Genomic DNA, 23229 nt, shown 5'->3' on the forward strand with positions numbered 1-23229 from the left:
AACTAAATGCAACGACAACTAGGCTAAATGTTAATAATATAGTCATGTACCTTTTCATGACGCATAACCTAGAGGCAAAACACCTGATCATGGCGTAATAGCTAACTGCTATCCAGGGTCATGTGTTAAATTATTTCCTTAAAAGACTATTTTCTGTACACTAACAACAACACAGTGGAAGAGAATCTTGCCAATCAGAGTAATAGGTCACGTGCATGATCCTAGTCACTAATACAACATCTATTCTAACCATAGGAGACTATTCAGAATTCAAGTAAAGTAACTTTGCAGTATACAACTAAACCTAAGAGAACTGGACTTGATAGGCATAGCTGTGGTAAGCTTAACATGGAAACTTAACAAGGAAATGAAGTGATGGGGCCCTCGTGTGGAGGACATAGGCAGTGAAAAAACCTTAATGTCGACCACATTAACATTACTCTTTACTAGCATCAACTTGTTAACCAAGAGCTACAGTTAACTAGCCTGACTACGTCAGACTTCCTACTTCCGCTAATTTCATTTCGCTCCTGTCTACGAAGCAAAGTGAAGTAGCGGAGTCTGGTATTACCAGGCTAACAGTTAACTGCACAAGAGCAATGACACTTATACACTATTTGACTGTTTTCATGTATTTAGTATTGCAGTTATGTTACGTTAAGAGTCAATTAATCTTTTAAATCTTTGAGGCCTGTTAGTCCAGACATTCACTGGTTATACGAGCTTCTTGCCGAGAAAGTTCATTGGCTTCGCGTAAACACAATAGCCTCCAGCATTGCAAAATTACATTACAAAAGTCTGTATCAAATATTTTCTTATTCGACTGCAATTTCATCTGAAATAGTCATTTCTTTCTTTTGACATTTTATTTTACTTAAACTGAGACGCAGAATTTCTAAGCATTTTGACAAGCATTGAATGCCACAAAGACACGTCTGCCACAAGCAGCCAGAGAAAACACAAATATAGTTCTCCAAAAATGTTTCCTCAAGCCTCACCACCACACCAACTATGCAATCCTTGTCCAAGTCAGAGTCTGAGTTTACAGCATCCCAAAAAACCCCACAAACATACATAAACACACAACTTTTGACTCTCTTACAGTGAAGGGGTGAAAGATCTGCATTTAAGAAACACATGAGCCGTCAGGTGTATCTATAAAGAGCATTCGACGTCAGTCCATAGTGCTTTTAGCCAAAATTGCTGTTGTGTCCTTGGACTTTTAGATCCTATAATCCAAGATTATTTGTTACCATCTTTCTGTCATTTGATGTCTTTGATATTTACAATGAATGTGCGTCATTAATTCATTCATTCTCCAAAGTCAATGGGCCTCATTCATGAAACTTGAGCAGAATGAATCGTTCGTAAAGCCATTCGTACGTAAAAAGGCAACATTAAATTGAATGTGACAATTTACGTCAGAATGGTTTAACGAATGATTTACACAGAAATTCATTCTGCTTGTGTTTTATGAATGAAACCCAATACATTCACTGGAAAATATATTTTCATCAAGGTCACATACTGGTGTGAAATTTGTCCCCTTTTCATGGTCACTACACAAAAAACCTTACTTCTGTTGGCTCCCTGAAGCAAGCCTGGAGGCCTCGGCAGCTGCTTTCCTTGTCTCAAATTCCTCCCTTGTCAAATTGCTACCCTTGAGGCCTAGCTCCACCAGCTGGCGGGCCCGTTCCTGATCCTATAGAGGAGCAAAAACACAGACATTTTATACATTATCATTTAAAAGTTTGAGGTTTACTTTGCATTTATTTAATAAAAAAATAAAATAACAGTAATTGTGTGAAATTACAATAAATTACTAGTAAAAAGAACATGCTTTTAAAGCGTTAAAGGGCCTTAATGGTGTTATAAACATAAATAACCCTCCAGGAAAGTGATCCAGACCCCAAGGCAAAGCTTTCGTACCTTTTAAATAATAATTTATTTTCATTAATATTAACATATTTATATAATTAATATTATATATTATTAATTAATATTGTTTTTAAGTCTTTTTTTAATTCACTCTTTATCTGACTGTCATGTTGCCTCTATTTGGGTTTTACATGAACAAACAAACAAAACACAGCAAGTGGTGTCAAATAGGTACTTTTATTTTTTGTTTATATGGCAATGTAGCAAAAAAATGACAGTGGAGAAGATGAATATGAGATGAACGGAGGCGGAGCTGCTAAATAATTGCATGTTCTGTTAAACTAAAAAGAGAAAGAGGCATGATTGGTCGGAAACCAGTTACAATTTTCAAAGTTATAATTTATAGACATTTTAAGAAAGAAATAATTAACCTGTTGAGAGTATGTTGACAGTGTATTTGAAGAGTTCAGATGCAAAAGCCTCTAAGTGCCATTTGAAATGTTCTTCTAGAATGATCATTTTTATCAAGCTTGTATATTTTAGTTAATTACTTTTACTTAAATGGGGATGAAGATTACTTATGAAGTCATTTAAGTGAAATTACTGAATTTAAATATACAAGCTTGATAAAAATTATCATTCTAGAAGAAAATTTCAAATGGCACTTAGAGGCTTTTGCATCTGAACTCTTCATTTGTATAAATCAAGAAAATCAGTATGAGGTGGCTTTGTCAGTTACAGATTTGAAAAACATAAAGGCGGGAATAAAGAACCCTAAACTATTAACAGGAAGAACATTACATGATATAAAGGGTTCTTCGGGAAGATTCTGTTAATATAACTGTTTCTCTATGCAACATTAAGACGGAATTTCAATTTCTTTGAGCACATCCTAAATGTAGTCCAATCTCAGCGAAATTTGGTTTGTTTCCATTTCTCATGAAGGAGATTGGGAGGAGTAAATTGGGAGGGTGAGAGCAGCGGATTTCAAAAGTGATATATATATATATATATATATATATACAGTATATATATATATATATATATATATATATATATATATATATATATATATATATATATATTACGAAGGCTACTTAAATGGACAAATTGAACAAAGGCCCAATCCTGTCTTAATCTAAGACCTGTCTGTGAAACCAAGCCATTATTTTTCTGAATATAACTTAGGCTATCCCTAGAGTCCTCATTCTAATAATAATAATAAATACAAATAAAATGATTGTTAAGAAAATCACACATTTGCATTTATAGACTGTGACTGACAATTCCCACAGTTCTTAAGTGTGAATTATTTGTAAACATCACCTAACAAGCACTTTAAATCAAGTAAATCAGATGGAAAAATGTTAACTTCAGTCCATGTGGGGTCAAAAGTCGTTTTCTGTAAGCTTACATTAAGTGTCAAATGTGTAGTATTCAGTAACTTTACCTCACTAAATAACACTAATTTAATAAATACAGTCTTAATACCAAATCCATTTTGACAAAGTTCTAAAAATGGTTAAATGGAGAGGCCCATTTTAAGAGCCAAATATTAATTAAAAACAATTAACGTTAAGCTGTCTTAATTGTTAACATTATATCACATGTAATGTTCTGTAAGCCAAATAGTGTAAAATTATCTCTACATTCCTTGATTTGGCTAAAAAAAAGCAAGAAATTTAAATGAAAGTAACAACCCAAAGTGATCAATTATAAAATATCACATTTCATCTTTGATCTGATCAACCATGTTAAACTGTGTTTTGAAGTGCCACATTGTGTTTAGCCCACAGTGCATAACGTTACTTAAATATCGAGGAGCTCTTTAAATCAGACTTAAATTACAACAACAATAATTATCAAGTGCAATATTTTTGAAGACCATACAGTTAATTAAGTTTGGAAAGACGATTGTCCATTGCACAAAAACACAAGGCATGATGCAGAAATACCATGTCGCCATCTATCGTCAAACTGCTAAAATTTCACAGGCTATACTGAGAAGTAAGTTAACTGGGATACGCTTCCAGGCTATTATGGACTCATTAAAAGGTGAATTACAACTTGAACAAAAGGCAATTGTTTTCTAGATGCTTCCGATCACACAGTGTTTGTGAGTTTCACAACATCACGGCTCATAATATGGTACATTAAAAATGATTAACGTCAGTTGTATTTCGATCAACCACCTGATTTGCGCCCTGGTAACAGTTCCGAACAGCGTGAATTTGAATACGTCACCTGAAGGTAAAATAGATCCAAAGGTTTTATCTGAGAATCTAAGAAGTCCTCGTAGGTGCGAAACTTCTCTACGGTTTCACCAGCAAATGCGCCGATGTCGTCCTCCATGTTGTTTAACTTGAACTATCCCCATGGCAACTGTTAGAGCTTTTGGTCCTACTGGGATAACGTAGATGTTATGGTGTTTTCCGGTAGTAACGTTAAACCAATCATGAACCAATGAAAATTCGCAAGCTCCGCCCAATCAAACAATCACTAAACGATTTCAAGCAACAACAACTTATCATCAGTGTAAGTTTGTTTAAGTTTGTCTACTTTTGCTATTTCTCAGAGCTGCACAAAACAATAACAAACTACTAAATCCTGCTAGGATGAGAGTAGCAGAGAGGTTTATTAGTAGACTATGCAAAGTGCTGTATTCAAATTATTTATGTGAAAACATTCTAAGAGGTTGGTGAATGCATGTTTATATTACTTCCTTGTTGTATCAGCTGATGTATGCCATACACTGATCTATATTACAATTATTTAAATAGGCCTAAGTAGGTATAACGTAATAATTTCTTCTAGTTGTAAGCAACTGTTAGTTGCTTAGCTTCTAAGCTAAACATAATCTAATTTATATCATATATATAGTTTGCATATTATTATTATTTAGAGAAACCGCACCACTTTGTTACTCTAAAAGATGCTCGCTCAGATATGAAATCATTCAGATTTTTCATGCAAATTTATCTAGTCATTGTTATGTATAGAGACGGTGAGTGACTGATTCATTATTAACAGCGAACATAAATTATTCATTTTTTAAGAGTTAATTTACGTAATCTGTTATCTTTTTTTCTAGGGAAGAGCTTAAATCTTCTGCTTTTTTTAAAATCATACTGTATGTCTAATGATCCAATAAATACATTTATTTGAAAGGTTGTATAAGATGTAATTAATATGTTGAAAAAATACCAATATGTTTATGAACTTGGCAATATGAATATGGCAGAAGAGCTCATTAAACTTTTATCAAACCATTCTCAGTGGTTGAAATGTTATGTGCATTTTGCCATCATTGTCTTAAGGAATTTGAATGGCAAAGATTTATAGGCTATCCCCAGACAATGTTCATAGTCTTGGCATTTATCCTTCATAGCAGACACCATTTGATGTGGATTCCTTGATGTCTTCTTGACCCCTGTATTTCAACCTATTTAATGAGACACTGTTGTAAACCATTTTCCAGTGGAATGTCTGACCTCCACCAAACCCTGGCTTTCCCCTTGGTCAGCCCAACCGGATAATGGCACAAGACAGCTGTTATGTCAATTGTAACGGGTAAGTCTTCAGACTACCACCACCTTGCATGCTGTATGCAATATGGGTTTTGGCCACAGGAGCATCTAATGCAGAAATAACAAAGTGTGCAATAACGATTGTTGTTATTAAAGTACACAGAATGTTCTTTAGGATTTCTATTATTTTGTAATTTCCAAATAAATTCCCCATTCCACATAAAAAGTAAAAAAAAAAAAAAGTAAAAAACAATGGATCAGAATAAATGTGAGAATTGTAAACAGGGTGTTTTTTAATGACACTATGGTGAAATGTTTATTAGAAATGAATTATTGTGAAATGTTTGTAGAAATTCATTAATAATGGTTGCTGTCACATGTAAACACCAAAGATGAGTTTCACACCATTTCAGTGTGTCCTGCTTGACAGTTATAGGGATATTTTGGAAAGGGTCATACCACGACTGTCTGCCATTTGATACACCTATGAGCAGAGCTCATAAAACACAGAATAGTCTCAAGATATGTTTATCCTTGTGAGACATGGCTCTTCTGTGGAATGCACTGGTCATTAAAGGATATAATTTCCATGACAGTCACCAGTTAGACTTAGAGTTTTGATGGACAGACATCTAGTTGTTCAAAGTATAGAAATGTGGATGTACAAAACTAAATCCAGAAGCATTCAAAATATTCATTCTTTTGCGTATTGTTGTTCACCTTTTTAAAAAATATAATTTGCAAATTACCATCACAAACATTATAATCTTAGGAGCTGGTTAACTGTTTGTGCAAAAAAAGCTTGTACATAGACACATAAATATGTTGTATAAATACTGTGAGGTATAATATAGAAAATGTAGCTATTTTGTAAAACCACTGAGGATTACTATGCAAATCCTTTTGAGAAGCAATTTTAGTACAAATATATTTATGAAATCCACACCAGACTTCAGACGTCCTGAAAATGTCTAGTGATTGGCTCATTCAGCCCATGTGATGTACATGATGACTGGAATGCTTGTCAAACTCAAAGAGAAAAAATATTTTAGCAAATCAGCTTTTTCCCAGCTTTTCTTTTTTGCAAGATTAGTCCAGATTTAAGACGGTACTGGTCTATCCGAATCGAAACTTCGGCCAGTACTTGACTATTGGTCGATTCTTCTTTCCAGTGTTGACTGCCACTTTTGGTATAGAGGGCTTTGATGGAAGTGGAGGTGGTGGTTTTTCCTGCTCTTTGTCTGTTATTGAGAATCCTTGTTCAGTCTTTTCATGTAGGTTCATCCTCGGCAGAAAATGTGTAGACACGTGTTGTGACTTCACTCTCGGACTGGACCCCATTTTTGCTTTCCCTCTCTTATTAAGTGCCACAAACCACTCTCTGCCAGTGCGATGGTTCCTGTGCATCACTGAGGCGTATGTGTTGTAGCTGTTCTCCTGAAACCGCTCCCTGAACTTACAGTCATCTGTAAAGCTCTCCTGGGGAAAAGGACAGGAAGAGGGAAGGGGAGGGGGGTGATACAAAGATAGAAAATCAACAAGTTGTTCGGACTGATACTGATACGCCTGTGCATGCTAATGGCTATGTGAATTTATCTTGAATCTTGGCATTTAACATGGACAGTGAGTGATACTAGATCCCTCTGATGATCTTTGTTTGTACTTCAGCTGGAGCCCAGCTGCAATGGTGTTTATTTAGTGTAAAGTTTCCTCTAATACGTGTAGATCTTACTTTCAAATTAGATAACTTTTCCAATTTTACTGCCTTTACTACCCTTTTTCTGTATATTCTTTTCCAGTATATTTTTGAGTGTGTGCAAACAGTTAAAATAAAATCAAGTATATGATTGCATAATTCACCAAGGAAATAATCTCTCTTCTTAATTCAGACTAGCAGTTTGTATTATAGTAGATACAACAAAACACCAGAGGACATGTTCAGTGTACCAGGCATAGTTCTTCTCCATTTCGACTGTCATCATAAGTTCTGAGAAACGAGGAAAAAATGAATGCATATTCTAGTATTTAATATTTCTGTACTTTGTTTTTCTGTATTGCAAGGATAGAGATATAGAAGGGGTATCAACAAATAATCAAATAATTTTAAAAATAAGATCGTATACATTTTATTACTGTGCTGAAGAAGCTGCACAAGAGGTTTTTTCTTTCTGTCAAATATCCCACAAAAATATTTGATATAATAATTTACTAAATTATTCTAAGAAATGTATTTAATTACTGAATATATCCTCTCTGAGCATTAATGACTTATGTATTTGTGTATGAGTCTCCCTATTGTCCTGAGTGCAAGCTATATGTCAACATCATTTACAATACTGTAGACATTGTGGGGGAAAAAAACACATGTGTGCAGAGAATGCTGGGAAATCAAAGAAATTACAGGATCAGAGACTAACGCGCAGCTATCACAACAGGCAACAAACAGTCATCGATGTTTGTGGTGACATGACAACAGCCACATTCATGCATTGTCTTGTTGAATATATGTTAATATGTTAATATCTCAAATACTTTAGCTTCTTCAAGGCAGTAATGACACATATTTAACAGATTCAGCAAAGGGGATCCCGGTATACACTTATGCGCAGACTGATCAGCTTACTTATACTCATGCTTCAATTTTACCACAGCAATAGACACACAAATACAGCTTTAACACTTTGGGCACACAATAAGTAATTATTGAGCACACACTTTGTAGGATGCCACATTTGCAGCTGCTGGAGAGAGAAAATGTTGTGGCCTGATTGAGTTAGCCCCTCATAAAGAGAGCTAATAAAAAGCACCAAGCAGATTAGACACTGAGCCCCAGAAAGAAGCAATGAGGGGGTTACACAATAATTGCAAGTCTTGCTTTTATCTCCCAGCTCAAAGTCATCAAAACCAACTTTCCAATCAAAGACTGTTAGTGACTGACAGAAGCAGAGCTTTGTTTGTGTGGGCTGAAAACTCATTAGGCTATGAAATAAATTTATCCTTCCAAGGCAGAGGAAAGCAGAACACATGCTTTTTCATAGGCAATCTAAATGTATACTGTGCAAATTTGCATAGAGGTTTCAGAAATGCAGCCATGGCCTGACATGACCAGACATCCATTAGATCTGTAAATGTTTTTGAACTATCTGAGCTTTGGTCAGATGTTTAATAACAGGAATTTGACCAAATCTACACTGATAGCAGGCATGAAGCACAAGCATAGAGCACAGACATGAAGCATTTGGTCTAGGGATGCACCGATATGAATATTTTGGCCGATACCGATAACCGATAATTCTTTATATTTGAAAGCCAATAACCGATATATCGGCCGATAAATCTAAATCCAATTTTTTTTAATCATTTTTATTAATTTTAGAAATTATAATGTTCTCATTATAATTTCATGAAGCCGATATGATAGGACATTTTGCACTTGCGCTTTATAGGAAACTATATTTTCCTTTTTGATTCCGATCATATTTCAAGCAATTAAGATCAATTCTGTTGAACAGTGCGCATCTTAAGTGTCTCAAGTGTCAAGTGTTGAAGGAAATAATTCATTATTTATCAGCTTTACTATATCAGCCAAATTTCATTATCGGGCCGATAACGATAACATAAAAATGAACAAATATCGGCCAATACCGATATGGTGGCCGATATATCGTGCATCACTAATTTGGTCTGTGTGAATTTATTTTTATTTTTTTGTCTTTTTTTTCTAATTGTTCCTTCAAGCTGAAGGCTCTTTGTCGAATGTGACTTCAGACTTCTCTGTAGGTATATCTGATACCCAGCTAATTTAAGTCTGAGACCATAAGGACATGAACTTGACTCGGACTTGACTTTCTTCTGGTCTGTCACACTGAATACCTATACTTGTGTGTGCCGAAAAGTATTAGGACATATACTGTAAGCCTTACATAAAATTGTGTGAATGTGTTTGAATTACATTAAATCAAATGGTCTTTATTGACACAAACTTCTTTCAAGAACAACATTTCACAAAAGGAAATTTAAGCATATTGTTAGAAATATTGTTCAAAATCAAGACAGAATTTGGTCACTTTCTCGTTATCAGTGTTTGTTGATCATATATATTTGTAGTTATTGTGATGGATGACACCATTAGTTATTCTGCTAGGACACCTCTTTAAAGAAGGGAAACTGCATGACTTCATGCATCCAAAAAATAATCATCATAAAATAGCAATCATTGAAAGCATTTCTGAAAGGGATAGTTCACCCAAGAATGAAAATTAGCCCATGATTTACTCACCATGAAGTCATCCTAGGTGTAGCCTATGACATTCTTCTTTCAGGCAAATACACATGGATTACTTTGATGTTTTTATTTCTGGTCAAGGACAGTATACCGTACATACTGTACATTTTCAGTGGAGGGACAGAAAGCTCTCGGACTAAATCTAAAATGTCTTAAACTGTGTTCCAAAGATGAACGGAGGTCTTGTGGGCTTGGGACGACATGAGGGTGATTCGTTGATGACATAATTGTCATTTTTGGTTGAACTAACCCTTTAAAGGGCATATTGCAGGTTCGAGGACCCAACAAGTCAATGTATAGAAAAATAATGTAGGAACTAGATGTTCTTTAAAATATACTTATAAATAAGCTACAGAAGCTTCTGGAGCCGTTTTTGTGAGAATTTTACTTCTGCGTCTGAAAATGGGCGTGACGTAAAGGGCGGGAGAGCAGACAGGACAGGTGTCTTTTGGTGAGAGACGTGCTTATAGATACACGTTTGCACACTGTGCTCACAATATTGTACAGATTATTAACATTGTATATCAGGCCAGTAAACATTAGTATGTTTAGGGTAGATTTAAACTATTAAATCTGTAAAAACTATACTTGAGTATATTTCTATTGTACTAAAACATACTCAGATACATTTTTAATACATATTTTTCACATGGGTTATAACATAAACACAAAATTAAAGATTTGAATACTTAAACAACCAATTTTGTTTTTCAATTACAAGTTGCCTCTATATAGGGCATGACTACCTACTGTATATCACACTATTTGATGCCATTGGTATAGTATGCATCCCATGTTGAACTCCATCATATCGGCGGGATGATAATCCTTCGATTTGAAGTGAACGCTACATACGACTGCGTTTCTCGAAGCCGATGCGGAAGAGAAATCCCGTCTCTTGCACCTGCACAAACATCTATAAGAAAGATAGATAGCGCTTTTCCTTTTCTTGTTATAGAAACCTGTGGACTCGATGTCCTGACAGGCTGGAGTTTTTGCAACCTCCACAAACACAATAATACCATGACGTTTACCATGGCGTTAAAATAAAATACAAAACCTACCGAAAACACACTGACTGACGACCACTCTCACTGAATACCAGCCTCCTCTGCACTGGGCCGAGGCTGAGGCTCCCTGACGTGACGTAAAATGACGCGACGTTGAAAAAAAAGTCGTTTTTACGAGCAGTCCAAATAACTATCACTTTATCTACTAAATTAGTGCCCGTGTTAAAATATTTTAAATCTTCCTTTTTTTACCTGCAATATGCGCGTTTAGTATTTTGTAAACAGCAGCTTATCCCAACAACTGTACAATATTAAGAATTGTGGCCTCACTCTCTAAAAATAAATGTGGTGGGAAACTATATTATGACTTTAATGAGGGTCAGTCCAAAGTAAGAGGTCTTGCATAATTCCCAAACTCTGAAATAATAAAACTGTTCTGGTTTGCTGAAGAGTGCAGCAAAGCAGAAAATGGTGCCATTACAATATTTTCTAAACATGCCAGTCATAACTTGACCCACCATAGCTTCACAGGGGCTCTCTCCCCTAAATGAGGTCATTTGCCCCCAAAACGTTTGAATGTTTGTTTGATTAGGGTACATGGTTTTTGTCTTCTGGAAGTGGCTTATGGTCTTCCTTTTAAACAGCACCCAGCTGTTGAGGACACATCCTTTTATGACATTTTTTGTTTTGGGGGGGGGGTGGGTGTACAAGGGGGTTATTTTCAATCTATGTTTCAGGAGATAGAAGACATCCCATTTGTCTGTTGTTCGGTGTCTGCGAGTAGAAGACATTTTATTGTCAAGTCATGAACTTTACAGCTGCTTGAGCTGTGCCTGTTTTCTGACAGCTTTCTTTCCGAATATTATCCAGAAAAAAATCCTCTCTCAAGATTTCCCATACGGCAGTGTTATACTGTTGTAGACACAGACAACAGTTTGTTTTTTTCCCTTTAGATCATGTGAGCAAAATCAAATTTGAGACACGCCTCTCATTCTAAACCAATTGATTTTCATGGAATGCATCTCCGTTTCCATCTTGTTTTCTCAATGAATGCAGTGACCTCTTAAGCTTTGCAAAGATTATGTTAGTAATGGCTTGCTGGGTAGGTCACACGGCATAATGGACATCTGTCTTCCTTGCCATTATCACAGCAATAAATTGCCACTATGAAAACATCTAAATATTAAATATGACGGACAGTGCAACAAAAATCAGACGCTAAGTCATTTGATACTCCTTTGGTTAGGCCGACTTGTCTACGGAGTGAAGTGCTTGGGGTTTAAAACCCAAGCTGACAGCTATTAAATAAGCCTGTGCAACTGTAGCTGGTCTGAGGAAATGAAACCCAATTCAAGTCTGACGGAGCCGCTGCAGCTGCTTTAATTACAGATGATGTCTGCAGCAGTTTGGAGGCTAATCCTCAGATTTATAAGACTACTTTATTATCCATCCCTTACGAGATTTTTCTTAAAATTGTAAAAACATTTATTTAAAGTACACTGTAAAAAAACATTTTCAAGATTTGTTATCACAACATATTTTCTTTTGTCAAATCAACTTTATAATAATTCATTTAGTTGAGATAACTTATTATTTTGAGTTTCTGATGATTAAATTAATCTCCTTCATTGTATTAACTCACATTTTCAGCTTAAAATTTTAAGGCAACCCAGGTTACTTACTTTTTTAAGTTAAACCAACAATAATTTATTTAGTTCAGATAACATATAATTTTGAGTTTCTGATGATTAAATGATTCTCCTTCATTGTATTAACTCACTCTTTCCAGTTCAATGAACTTAAAATTTTAAGGCAACAAGGTTACTTACTTTTTTAAGTTAAACCATCGATATTTTTTTACAGTGATAGGGTACACATAAATACAGATAAAAAAAAAAATAACTTCTTATTACAAAAAAATATAATTTCATTCAATTATTTTTTTTGACAGTAAAGACATTTATAATGTTACAAAAAAAATCTATTTCTAATAAATACTATTCTTTTAAACTTTCGGTTCCTCAAAGAATAAAAAAAAATGGAAAACAAGTGATTCGAACAATAAGACTAACAGTTTTGAGCTAAATAACAATCATTACAGCAGTTTTCTGTCTATAAATTTATCCAAACAGATGTCTAATAATGCATATAATATATCAACGCAGGCAGGTATGGTGTCACTGATATTACTGTTTAACTGTAGTTTTGATGAAACAAGAGCGCAAGGTTTTGAACGGCAGCGTGGGGTATATGTATAATTCTGTGTAGTTGTGACAGATACTTTCCAACTGACCAAGTATTAGCCTACTGCTAATAAAAAATATACAACATGTGAAGGTGAAAGCTGCATAATGATATTTTTTCAGAATGAATATTTTTTTTCTCTCTCTGAAATTCAAGACAAAAAGGCAGTTCCTCTTATGTAAGAGTTTTAAAGCTAAAAAGGAATATAGATTATTTCATATTGTCTGCGTAAATCCCTATTCTTGCTGTGTGCATACAAAGTGTCCTTACTTTGTCCCAACTTTGTTTACGCACATATTGATTCCCTTCCTCTTTCTTACAAGATTATCAACTACCCCAGACTTGTTTTAATCTGCTCTTCCCATTAACACATGCTAATAAGCTCTGCCTTCTATCAGACAGCCCAGACCCCTGCAAATCCAGATTGCTCTGAAACTGCAGTGTCTCTATCCACTGCTTTGTGCTGCAAGTCTTTGCAGACAGAATTTGCAGAGGCTCACAAACATCACAGTAAGCCGAGATTTCTCTCAAAAGCGTGTATGGGGAGTTTGTTCAGCCCATTTTGGTTGGTTTACATCCACTTTATTTATTTGTATGGATGTAGGAGTTTATACTGTGTTAATATAGTGTTGGATAAGACTCACAGTTGCATGAAGCCTCCCCCTCTTGTTCATGGCTAGAAATCGGTTGCTGGAAACCCCTCGGATCCCTATAACCCCTTGAGACACGGCAAAAAGCTCCAGCACACCTACAGATTGAGAAAAACACATTGATTGCAGTGATGACTGATGACCTTTATGTCCTAAAAGTCAAAGGTCAAACAATAGCCATGTTCACACAGCAGCAGAATACATGCTCCGTTCATACACAGTTTATAATTATGAAAGAGTGACAAACGCGTTATAACCAAACTGCCTCCCTTCAATTATCAAGTGTCATAACCAATTCTCAAGTGTCATGAGTTGATGTGATATGTGCAGGTTGTTGTGTCATTGAATGGCATAAGGCGAGCACTGTTATTATTTGCTGTCATCACTACGTTAGGTCTATCAACCTCTCTCATGCAATAAAAAATGGCAAAGTTAAGTCTTGATACATTTTTGAGCAGAGAAGAAAGAAAATAATTAACTACAGGTTTTAGCTGTATATCTGGAAAGACAAAAGCAAGAAAATTTCTAAAATCTTAAAGACAATATGAACTGTTTATACTGTATTATGTCATCATTCAAGGCTATCACAGGTTAAAGAAGAGGATTGAGGGTTCATACACAGACATTATTCTATACACTCCTGTCTGCTGCTGGATGTACACAACAAATTGAGTCACATCAGTTAGTAAATGCATTTAATTCCAAACACTGACTGTGTGAGGTCAAGTCACATTTACTCATGTAGCCCTTTATACAATGGAAATTCTTCACTAATGCTTCACAATAATAAACAGGAAAGTAACAGAATCAATCATGCAAACTACAAGTTCTGCTTTAAAGCAACTGTTAGCAAGATTATAGTGTCATTATTCAGCTCAAGTCAGTTCCATTTTAATTCAATTAAGATTTATATGTTTTATTTTGAAAGGATATTGCGTCTTTATAGAGTAAGTAAAGAATAGAAAAAAACACAACACTGTAAAACACACTGACATCATAAAAACAAGCACCCAAAAGATGTGACTTCCAGTCCTTATTGGAAACTAGATTGATAGATTCAGAGAGATGTTTCAGGTCAATGATGTTTGCTTTCATAATATTCTGTCTGCCATATGGGCTTAACACCCACCGCCAAACTTTATAACAATTTTGCTTTAATCTAATTTTCATCATCTGTTTTACAGTAGACCCTCTAAATAGACCATACTATGGCATGTGCACCAAGGTATTCAACCATTAACAGAAATCTAGTGCATGGCATGTTAATGATGCCACTCACTCCAGCTTTCAACTCACTAGCATTCTGATCTCAGCCACTGCACCTGTTCCCCATACCTGTAAATAAACAAGCCGCTCCAAAACAAGATACTCCAAAGAGGAAGCACTAGAGTGTATCATCCATTCAGCCAGATCAATCTGCAATAACAGTTACTGTACTTGTGTCCTGATGTGCCTAAAAAGTATTTTTGAACAGCTCATCAAAATAACCTGCTATGAGTCTGGCTGTATGCAAAACTGTTTAAACATTGCAAGCCTATAATTACATTGGGTCATTGTAATAATGCGTCAGTGTTTTGTCATTAGCATTGAATATTGGTAAGTTTATTTATATCTGAATTAAATAAATCAGCCACTAATTTGAACTTTGCTCTCCATATATAACCAAATAACGTTTATAAGTCTGTAAAGATATGGTAAATGAAAACATACTTAACGGATTAGGCTCGTGACTCCCGTTGACTCTTCCGTCGAGGTGAATCTGAAGGTGGAAACCTATTCCAACTCTACAGTACAGTCTGCCAGTCCTGCGCCCTGATACGCGCCCTTCCTCGACAAGTTGGTTCTCCAAATACGCGCGTTCAGATCCCTTCAGCACTGCAGAGCGAGGCAACTGAAAGAGGAGTAAAAGCAGGAGAGGAACGTTCATTCTTTCCAGAGAGCTGTCTGTGCGAGTGCTAGGCCACTTCCAGCATTTTGCTGTTGTTCCTGCGCTCTGAGGTAACTCGCTGTTTCACTGGTGGGCATTACCCTCGGCTGCAGGAGCTGGAGCAGATCTGCTGGCAAAGAGATATTTATATCACAAATGATCTCACTGCTTGATGCGTGCCTGAGATGTGCGGGACGCTCTCTCTCATCCTCAATTTATATCGGACGAAACATTCAAACCGCCCTGAAATCTTTACATTGTTTGTTGGAGATGTAGATTCAATAGCGCGTCTGTGACCAAGAACAGGATATTGACATACATACTATACTTTAATTAGTGTTTCAATGAAAATGAAATTTATTCGCGATGATAAAAAATATAAGCTACATCTGTTAGAAATCTTGTTTAAAATACTTGACAAGTTTTGAGAAATGTGTGTTCGTGTTTTGTAATTATTTATGATTTTGAAATATAGTTTATAGCTCCACATAAATGTATTTAATGTCAAGTGGTGTAACCATGAAGTAAAAATTAGCCAACCACAGTATACACATGAGTGTACTATATAACTTTTCAAGCAAGCTTTTTCACATATTTTTTTCAAGGTAAGAATTTATATATACAAATAGTTGTTTTTTTTTTTCAGTTTTTTTTTTTACAAGGTTTCTTCATTTAACCTCATAATATATATATATATATATATATATATATATATATATATATATATGAAGAGATCAGATGCAAAAGCCTCTAAGTGCCATTTGAAATTTTCTTCTAGAATGATCATTTTTATCAAGCTTGTATATTTAAGTTCAGTGATTTCACTTAAATGGCAATAATAATTACCTATTAATTGTTATTTAAGTGAAATTACTGAACTTAAATATATAACTTTGATAAAAATCATCATTAAAGAAGAAAATTTCAAATGGCATTTAGAGGCTTTTGCATCTGAACTCTTCACATATATATATATATATATATATATATGCAGCCTACTCCTGCATTTTAAGAACAAGGGAACATGTATTTGGGTGTACAAGCAACTCATTTATTACTGGATGAGAAGCAATTGTCGAAGCTGTCTATCCAGAATGTTTACAGCTCCGTAATTTTGCACACAAGCCACGTGAACGTGTCTGTCACACAGACATGTCACACACATTATTATTATTATTATTATAATTTGGAAATTCTGAGCACTGATTCTTACTAAGACAAGCAAGCAACAAAACTTAAAATATAAAACTATGAAATTCATGCTGTAGCCTAGTAAGTGCAGGTGAAATATGTAGAGAGGACCTCAGGCCTGTCATCGTAAACTTGGGCAATTCGTTTTCAAAGTGAAAATCTTGATATTTTAAAAATGAATGGCAGGTAAAATTGTCAGCATCTCTTAAAATTCATATAAAGAAATAGATTTTTCAGAATCTCTGTATGTTTGTGCTCTTTGCTAATTGGCACAATGCCAAGCTGTTACATGGATTAATTTCATGTAGCACATGTTAATGACAACTCAGAATTAATCAAAATGTATTATTTAAATTAACAGTATGTTACAAATTCATTGGAGCCTTTGAAAGCCTCTCAGTTTCTTTTCATTGGCCCTCTAATAATTAAACAATAGTGATGTCGAGGCCAGTTGTTTTAATACTGCTATACCTGCTGAGAGAAAAGCAGCAGACATTTTCTGTTTAAAGTACCACACAGTGGGAATTTTATTGTTCATGTCTGAAAAAATGCATTGTAATCATCTATATACAATATTGTGTTAGATAGTTAAATATGAGTTTAATTTCAACAGACATGCCTGTTCAAAACCTGGAAAGTTCGTCTTTGCAGTTTTATCAGTAACCAAAAACATTTGGTTTTCATGATTCTTCATTTCTGCTGGTAGGCATTAGTATAATTCCAAGATTCACATTCCAACCTAAAAAAAACAAACAAAATGTTTGCACCTTTAATGAAGCACTATAAATAGCACAATTCAAAATGTGGCCCCTTATGCCTATTTAAAAGTGAGAGCAAACCATCAAAATACAAGATCACTGAGGTTTTAAGGTATAGAATTACTCATTCAAATACTGTTATATGGTAAAATGTTGCATTTTTTATTAATATCGTGGCAATTGAAGCTATTGAGATATTATACTTGCAGTTTGTTCTGAACTAGTCGAGCAATTTGTTGCAGACAGCAAGGCTCATATAAATATGCATGATATATGATCTTGTTCTCTTATAAATTCCCTAGGCCTAGAGCATTTGTAGATTTTGCTCACAGAATCTTAAGTTACCTTTAATATGTGATGGCAGTCTTCAGTAATTTGAAAGGAATGTGTTCTGAAAACATTACAAACTTAATCACTAGATAAATGACTGAGACATGGAGGTCTGTAATGTAGTCTCCTCTTTGTTTCACTTGCTGCACAACATGGATTGATCACTTTAATGTAAACAGCGCAGAACTGTTTACCTCCCAAATTGTAAAGGCCATTTGTTTGTGTTGGACCCTCCAGTAACTGGAATGAGGAATTACCCCAGATGAGTATAAACACCAATGATCCTGATTGATTCATCAATGATCCTGGCTTTTAAAAACTTTGTAGTATCATGCAGGTTTTTTGTCCTGTCATTTGTTATTGTTTTGACACAAGCGATCATTATCTGTGAATTAAGCTTTTGAGTAACAGGGGAGGAAATTCGTTTTCAGGTACTGCCACAAATGACAGCATCTGGACAATATTAAGACTGTCTGACCCATTTAAAGATTGATACTCAATGATTTTGTATGTTGGCTGATGGTGGTTAGGTCACATGTTTCAATGTTGGTTGTACACTAGAAAATAAGAGATTCAGTGGGGTCTCTAGGGTTATATAGAGAGCCCCACTGAATCTCTTATTTTCTTGATCTTGACTGATATGCCAACTGATATGTCTGTGTAGCAGGAAAGAGCCCATTTCAAATGACACAGGGCCAAGATGGTCAGGACCCACCACATACTAGGTACACAAAGAACGAGTTTATAAAAGCTAACCTTCAAATCGGCTGAAGGGCAGCTATATCGCGTCCTTCGCCAGTAAGACAGCGACATGCGCGCACAAGACAGGAGCACTGCTCAACACTAGGTGGGATGAATATCACTGAACTTGAGTTGGCGTTGAGCGATAACGAATCAAATAGCCGATGATGGTCTGTTGGTCACAGTCTGGTACGGACCGGTTGGAAAGCTCTGTCTGCTTCTACGAATCAGGCCCAGGTCCAGAAGACCACAGACGTATCCGAGGGAGGGCAGCGAAGTGGAGTTGGGGTGGCCTGAGTGTGAAGTGCAACACTTACCTGTCTCCACGGGGCAACAGGAGATGTGTGTGAAGGCGGATGACCGGGTCACATGCGCATTAAGAGTTTATAGGTATAAACATACATTCTATAGGTATGCGCGTTTGAATATATGTGCGCAGGCATGTATTATGTATGGAATTAGTTCTCTTGACAATTGAGGTACCACTAAACTTTGGGGAGCCAGTGGCGCAACAGTAACCATCTGAAGAGCTCGTCCCCCCATCCCTGGGTGTCCTGTCTCAGGGACACTACATCTGACACTTGCCCCCTGTCTTGGCAGTGCCTGAGACAGACCGGGCGGCCTGCATGCTGCTGCTGCTCCTGGGCAGTGGAGAGCTGCACCCAACATCGCCGAACAATCCAACCAGGGAAATTGGGGAGACCGGGAACCGAACCTTGTCCGCATCCGCCATCTCGACCAGGCTGAGCCAACAAGGGCGCTCCTGGACCACTAGGATGGACATCGCTAGACCGACCGCGCATGCTGCGATGCTCATGCCCGTGAGGGTGAGGTCAGCAGCAGTGTGGAGCTCAGTCAGGTCTAGACTACCCTCATGCATGTCCATGAGTGTCTTGGCCTAATAGACCTGCAACCATGGCATGCAAAGAGGCGGCAGCTTGCCCGTAAGCTCTGACCGATCTCACAGGCCTGCGAGGAGAGACAAGGCTCCCCCACGAGGATCCCCCTATGGTGGAAGGGAGGAGTGAGGAGCCCACAGGGAATGGTTACCAGACGAGACATCCAACGGTATCCTCCTATCTCCCACCCCATGCGGCACCCTGAAGGTGGGGCATGGTAATGGGTACTTGCGCTTAGCAGACAAAGGCGAGTCTCGATCTCAACACCGCAACAGTCATATTCCCGCAATGGGAACATAAACCGTCTACAAAAGCTGTGTCCTAACACGTGATGCAACAATTGTGATCATCAGAGAGGAACAGGGAACGACTGCATACAGAAACGCACGGGTGGAATGACATCTTGAAAATAGTAGGCGTTGAGCGATAATGTGCCGCAGGGGCGGAGTGTGTGATTCGAGCCACGCACGGCAATTCCATTGGCTCGTTCAATGGTACTCAGATGTTTGGCTTCCTGCATGATCCCATTTAGTCGACGCCCTCTACATCTGATGTTCTCGACTGAAAGGGAACATCTTTTTTATAATGCATTAACAGTATTAACGTTTAGAGATGAAAACTTCCTAAAAGAGAAAGTTGTTTCCTAATTTCCTGCTATGTGTGATTTGTGTTTTACAAGCTCTTTGACTGCCCGCTGATTTGGGAATTACTATTATTTTTAAGTCAAAATGTGACAAGGGAATTTCCATTTGCTTGAGGTTGTTTCTCTGATGATTTATGGAGATTTCTATTGAAATAACAATCAAGTTGAGTATGTGTTGTGACCTCAGAACCACTTTCTCAACCTTAGTCCTTAAACATCCCCACAGTCTGCTGAAACATTCCACCTCAGCAAGGCAGAACAGGGGAGAAGGTTTTTACTCTCCGTCTTGAGGTTTCCTCAAACCAAAGACATATTTTTAAGCTGCACACTAAGGGTCAAAGATTTTCACCCTTTCCCCTACTCCCATTCCTGAGACTTGGAGCATGAGGTGACGTGAAAATGGCCACACATTTCAAACACATCCTTTTAAAACATACACAGATCAGCCAATCATTTAATCTGTAATAGATCTAAACATTTGCTTTGGACAAAGTATGTCCTCATTCATTTATGAGAAAGCCAGCGCTGTGTTTTTGCAAACTGTCCGAGGGCATTTGGTGTGGAACAAAGAAGCACCTGTTCACTTGTTACAGACAGAGCTGCTTGTCAGTGCACTGAAATTGCTGACGTGACGCTGTCAGTGGAGAGCGATCAGTGACTACTGACAGATTTGGCAAGATAAAAGCTAGCAGGGTAATCCCCCCTATATGTTAATTCTCTTGAACCTTTATTTATCTGACAAATGTAACACACTCCAAAAAAGTTAGGACAGAGGCATGTGTACCACTGTGCACATCACCTTTCCTTTTAATTACACTTTTTTAATCATTTGGGAATTGAGGATGCTAATTTTTGCAGTTTTGCAAGTGGAATTTTTTTACCCAATCTCACCTGATATAAGACAACATCTCAACAGTCTGTAGTATAGTTTTCTGATTCTCCTTTTTCCTGATGGGCCACATTTTCAATAAGAGACAGATCTGGACTACAGGCCGGCAGTCAAGGACATCCACTCTGGTGTAGAGAAACCTTGTAGCATGTGCAGAATAAAGCCTGGCATTGTCTTGCTTTTCAGAAAAGATAATTTTGATGTCAGTCTCTCTCCAACATGACATCATGACTTTTGCTTAAACATACACGCCACTTTCAAGTCAAGTGGCGTGCTATCTATACGCATTTTGAGCTATGTATGTCTACGCCGTTAAATGTCTGAGATTTTCTAAGATGGTATAGGGAAGACTCATAAATGTTATTAACCCCAGTGATGGGTAGGTTTAGGGATGGGGTTGGGGTAGGTCCTATATTTATATATGTAATGTAACGTTCAAGTCAACGGCGTTCATAAACACGCTGAAAAGTGATTATGCGTGTTGATCGCACGCCAAAAATGGAAATATGAATTGGCGTGTCATACATACACCATTTCATAAGATCAGTCTGCTCTCTCAGTAGAATCCCAATATATGCCTCCACATCGATGGCACCTTTACACATATGCAAGTCACCCATGCCGTTTGGCACTGATGCACTGCAATACCAGGGCAGATGTTTGCTTTTGCACCTGTTGCAGATAAAATTCTGCATGGTCCCTTTAGTCTTTGGGACCTAGACCTCGATGTCTGTTTTTCCCCCAAAAAAACTGAAACATGGCCATTGTGACTAGGCCACATTACACATTTACACTGTCTTTTAGACCATCTGAGATGAGCTTGGGCACAGAGAACTTGGCAGCATCTCTGCATAGAACTGAATTATAGCTTTCTCTTAGAGATTTAAGTGTCTTTTGTTGATGCAGTATCAGACTGTATGTATATATATATATATATATATATATATATATATATATATATATATATATATATATATATATATGTGTGTATATTACACTTACTAATACAATTTGCTTCTCTTTGGACTCTGCGTCTACCTTTGAGTGCCAGGCTTTTTCTCCTGCCTCCATTCCGCAGGTCATAGTTGGGGCTACGGAAATTGCTGGAGTCTCTGATGTAGCTTCATATCCCTCTTGTGGACTAGAGAAATGCATCTTTTGAAGTCTTCCCATACTCCCCCCTTCTTTTCTCTCTGTCGTTCTTATTCCTATCTAGTAAAACCAACAAACAGTAACCATTTTCTCTCTCTCACCAATCAACAGGGAGTTTCCTGTGCACTTCCCGTGGCATCAATCCACCTTCAGGCCTACCTGACTGCTCGGGCTCAAGGCACAGTAATCAGAGCTGGACACTCAAAATGTCTGCACAGCGTTGAAAGATTAGTTCCGTATAGTTTTACAGTGGCTTTCCGAAGGCGTATGTTTTACCTCTCTGAGAACAGCGTCCATGTGCACTCATTGTGACGAATGGTCCAGAGCAAGAAACAACAACAAACCTGGTGGTAGTCAAGATAAAATGTGTGACCTGTACACTGCTTTAGTAAAGCATACAGCCTGTTCCAGTTAATGACCTGGCATGACCCAACAATGACAACGTGATTGTCCTGGTGTCTGTATTAACAGTGCATGAATGACTGGTACATCTTTTGTCCGGTTGCATAATTTATGTTCAATTGCGGTTCACCCCGAAGCCTTAGCAAAGTGAACAACAGCTGTGTCTGACATTGTTAGCGACTGGGCTACTGACACCTGTGTATGGAATGTGAACAAGAGCGGTTTGCTTTGATTTCATATGCATGCAAAATCTACTTCTAAAAAAAAAGTTTATGGCCCATGACATAAGCAATGCATTCGCGGAATTTTTCAGCACATTACAATCACTATTTTACAAGACATGTAAACTACCACTTGTATGACTTTCTTTTTCTGAGCAAGGCAAAAATGGGTGACACTTTATATTAGAGTCCAATTTTCGCTAATAAAGTTGCTTATTAACATGCATATTATATTACTAGGATATTGGCTGTTTATTAGTACTTATAAAACGCATAATAATGCCTTTATCTGAATGACCATGTTATCCCTTAACCTTACCCATTACCTAAACTTAACAACTACCTTACTAACTATTAACCAGCAGTAATTAGGGGTTTATTGAGGAAAAAGTCATAGTTAATAGTGAGAATCTGAATCTAAAGTGTGACAAATGAAATGAATTTGTCCTAATCCTAATCCTAGTTAATGCATGCACTAATCC

The 23229-nt window shown here is 36.9% G+C and overlaps 2 protein-coding genes and 1 long non-coding RNA gene across 3 annotated transcripts in view; 1 reads left to right on the forward strand and 2 right to left on the reverse strand.

Annotated features, from left to right (window-relative positions):
- The window catches only part of cfap299 (cilia and flagella associated protein 299), a 63686-nt gene extending 59425 nt beyond the window's left edge, over positions 1 to 4261 (reverse strand). The window contains exons 1-2 of the mRNA XM_039650155.2: positions 4123 to 4261; positions 1578 to 1702 (exon numbers count right to left, since the gene is read on the reverse strand). Of these exons, the coding sequence (XP_039506089.2) occupies positions 1578 to 1702; positions 4123 to 4230 (233 nt within the window). The 5' untranslated portion in view covers positions 4231 to 4261. The remainder of the gene's footprint in view (positions 1 to 1577; positions 1703 to 4122) is intronic.
- A 67-nt stretch (positions 4262 to 4328) lies between these two features.
- Positions 4329 to 23145, forward strand: LOC148981716 (uncharacterized). Its single transcript, XR_016168187.1, has 3 exons — positions 4329 to 4413; positions 5357 to 5448; positions 22236 to 23145. It is a non-coding gene; the product is annotated as an uncharacterized LOC148981716 (long non-coding RNA).
- fgf5 (fibroblast growth factor 5) lies at positions 5669 to 15623 on the reverse strand. The gene is made up of 3 exons (XM_039650147.2): positions 15305 to 15623; positions 13589 to 13692; positions 5669 to 6884 (listed from the first exon to the last, which is right to left on the reverse strand). The coding sequence occupies exons 1-3, from the start codon at positions 15519 to 15521 to the stop codon at positions 6522 to 6524; spliced, it is 684 nt and encodes a 227-aa protein (XP_039506081.1). The 5' UTR covers positions 15522 to 15623; the 3' UTR covers positions 5669 to 6521.
- Positions 23146 to 23229: the final 84 nt, after the last annotated feature.

This window comes from Pimephales promelas, chromosome 4 (assembly GCF_988280905.1).
Source record: "Pimephales promelas chromosome 4, fPimPro1.hap1.1, whole genome shotgun sequence".
Lineage (NCBI taxonomy): Eukaryota > Metazoa > Chordata > Actinopteri > Cypriniformes > Leuciscidae > Pimephales > Pimephales promelas.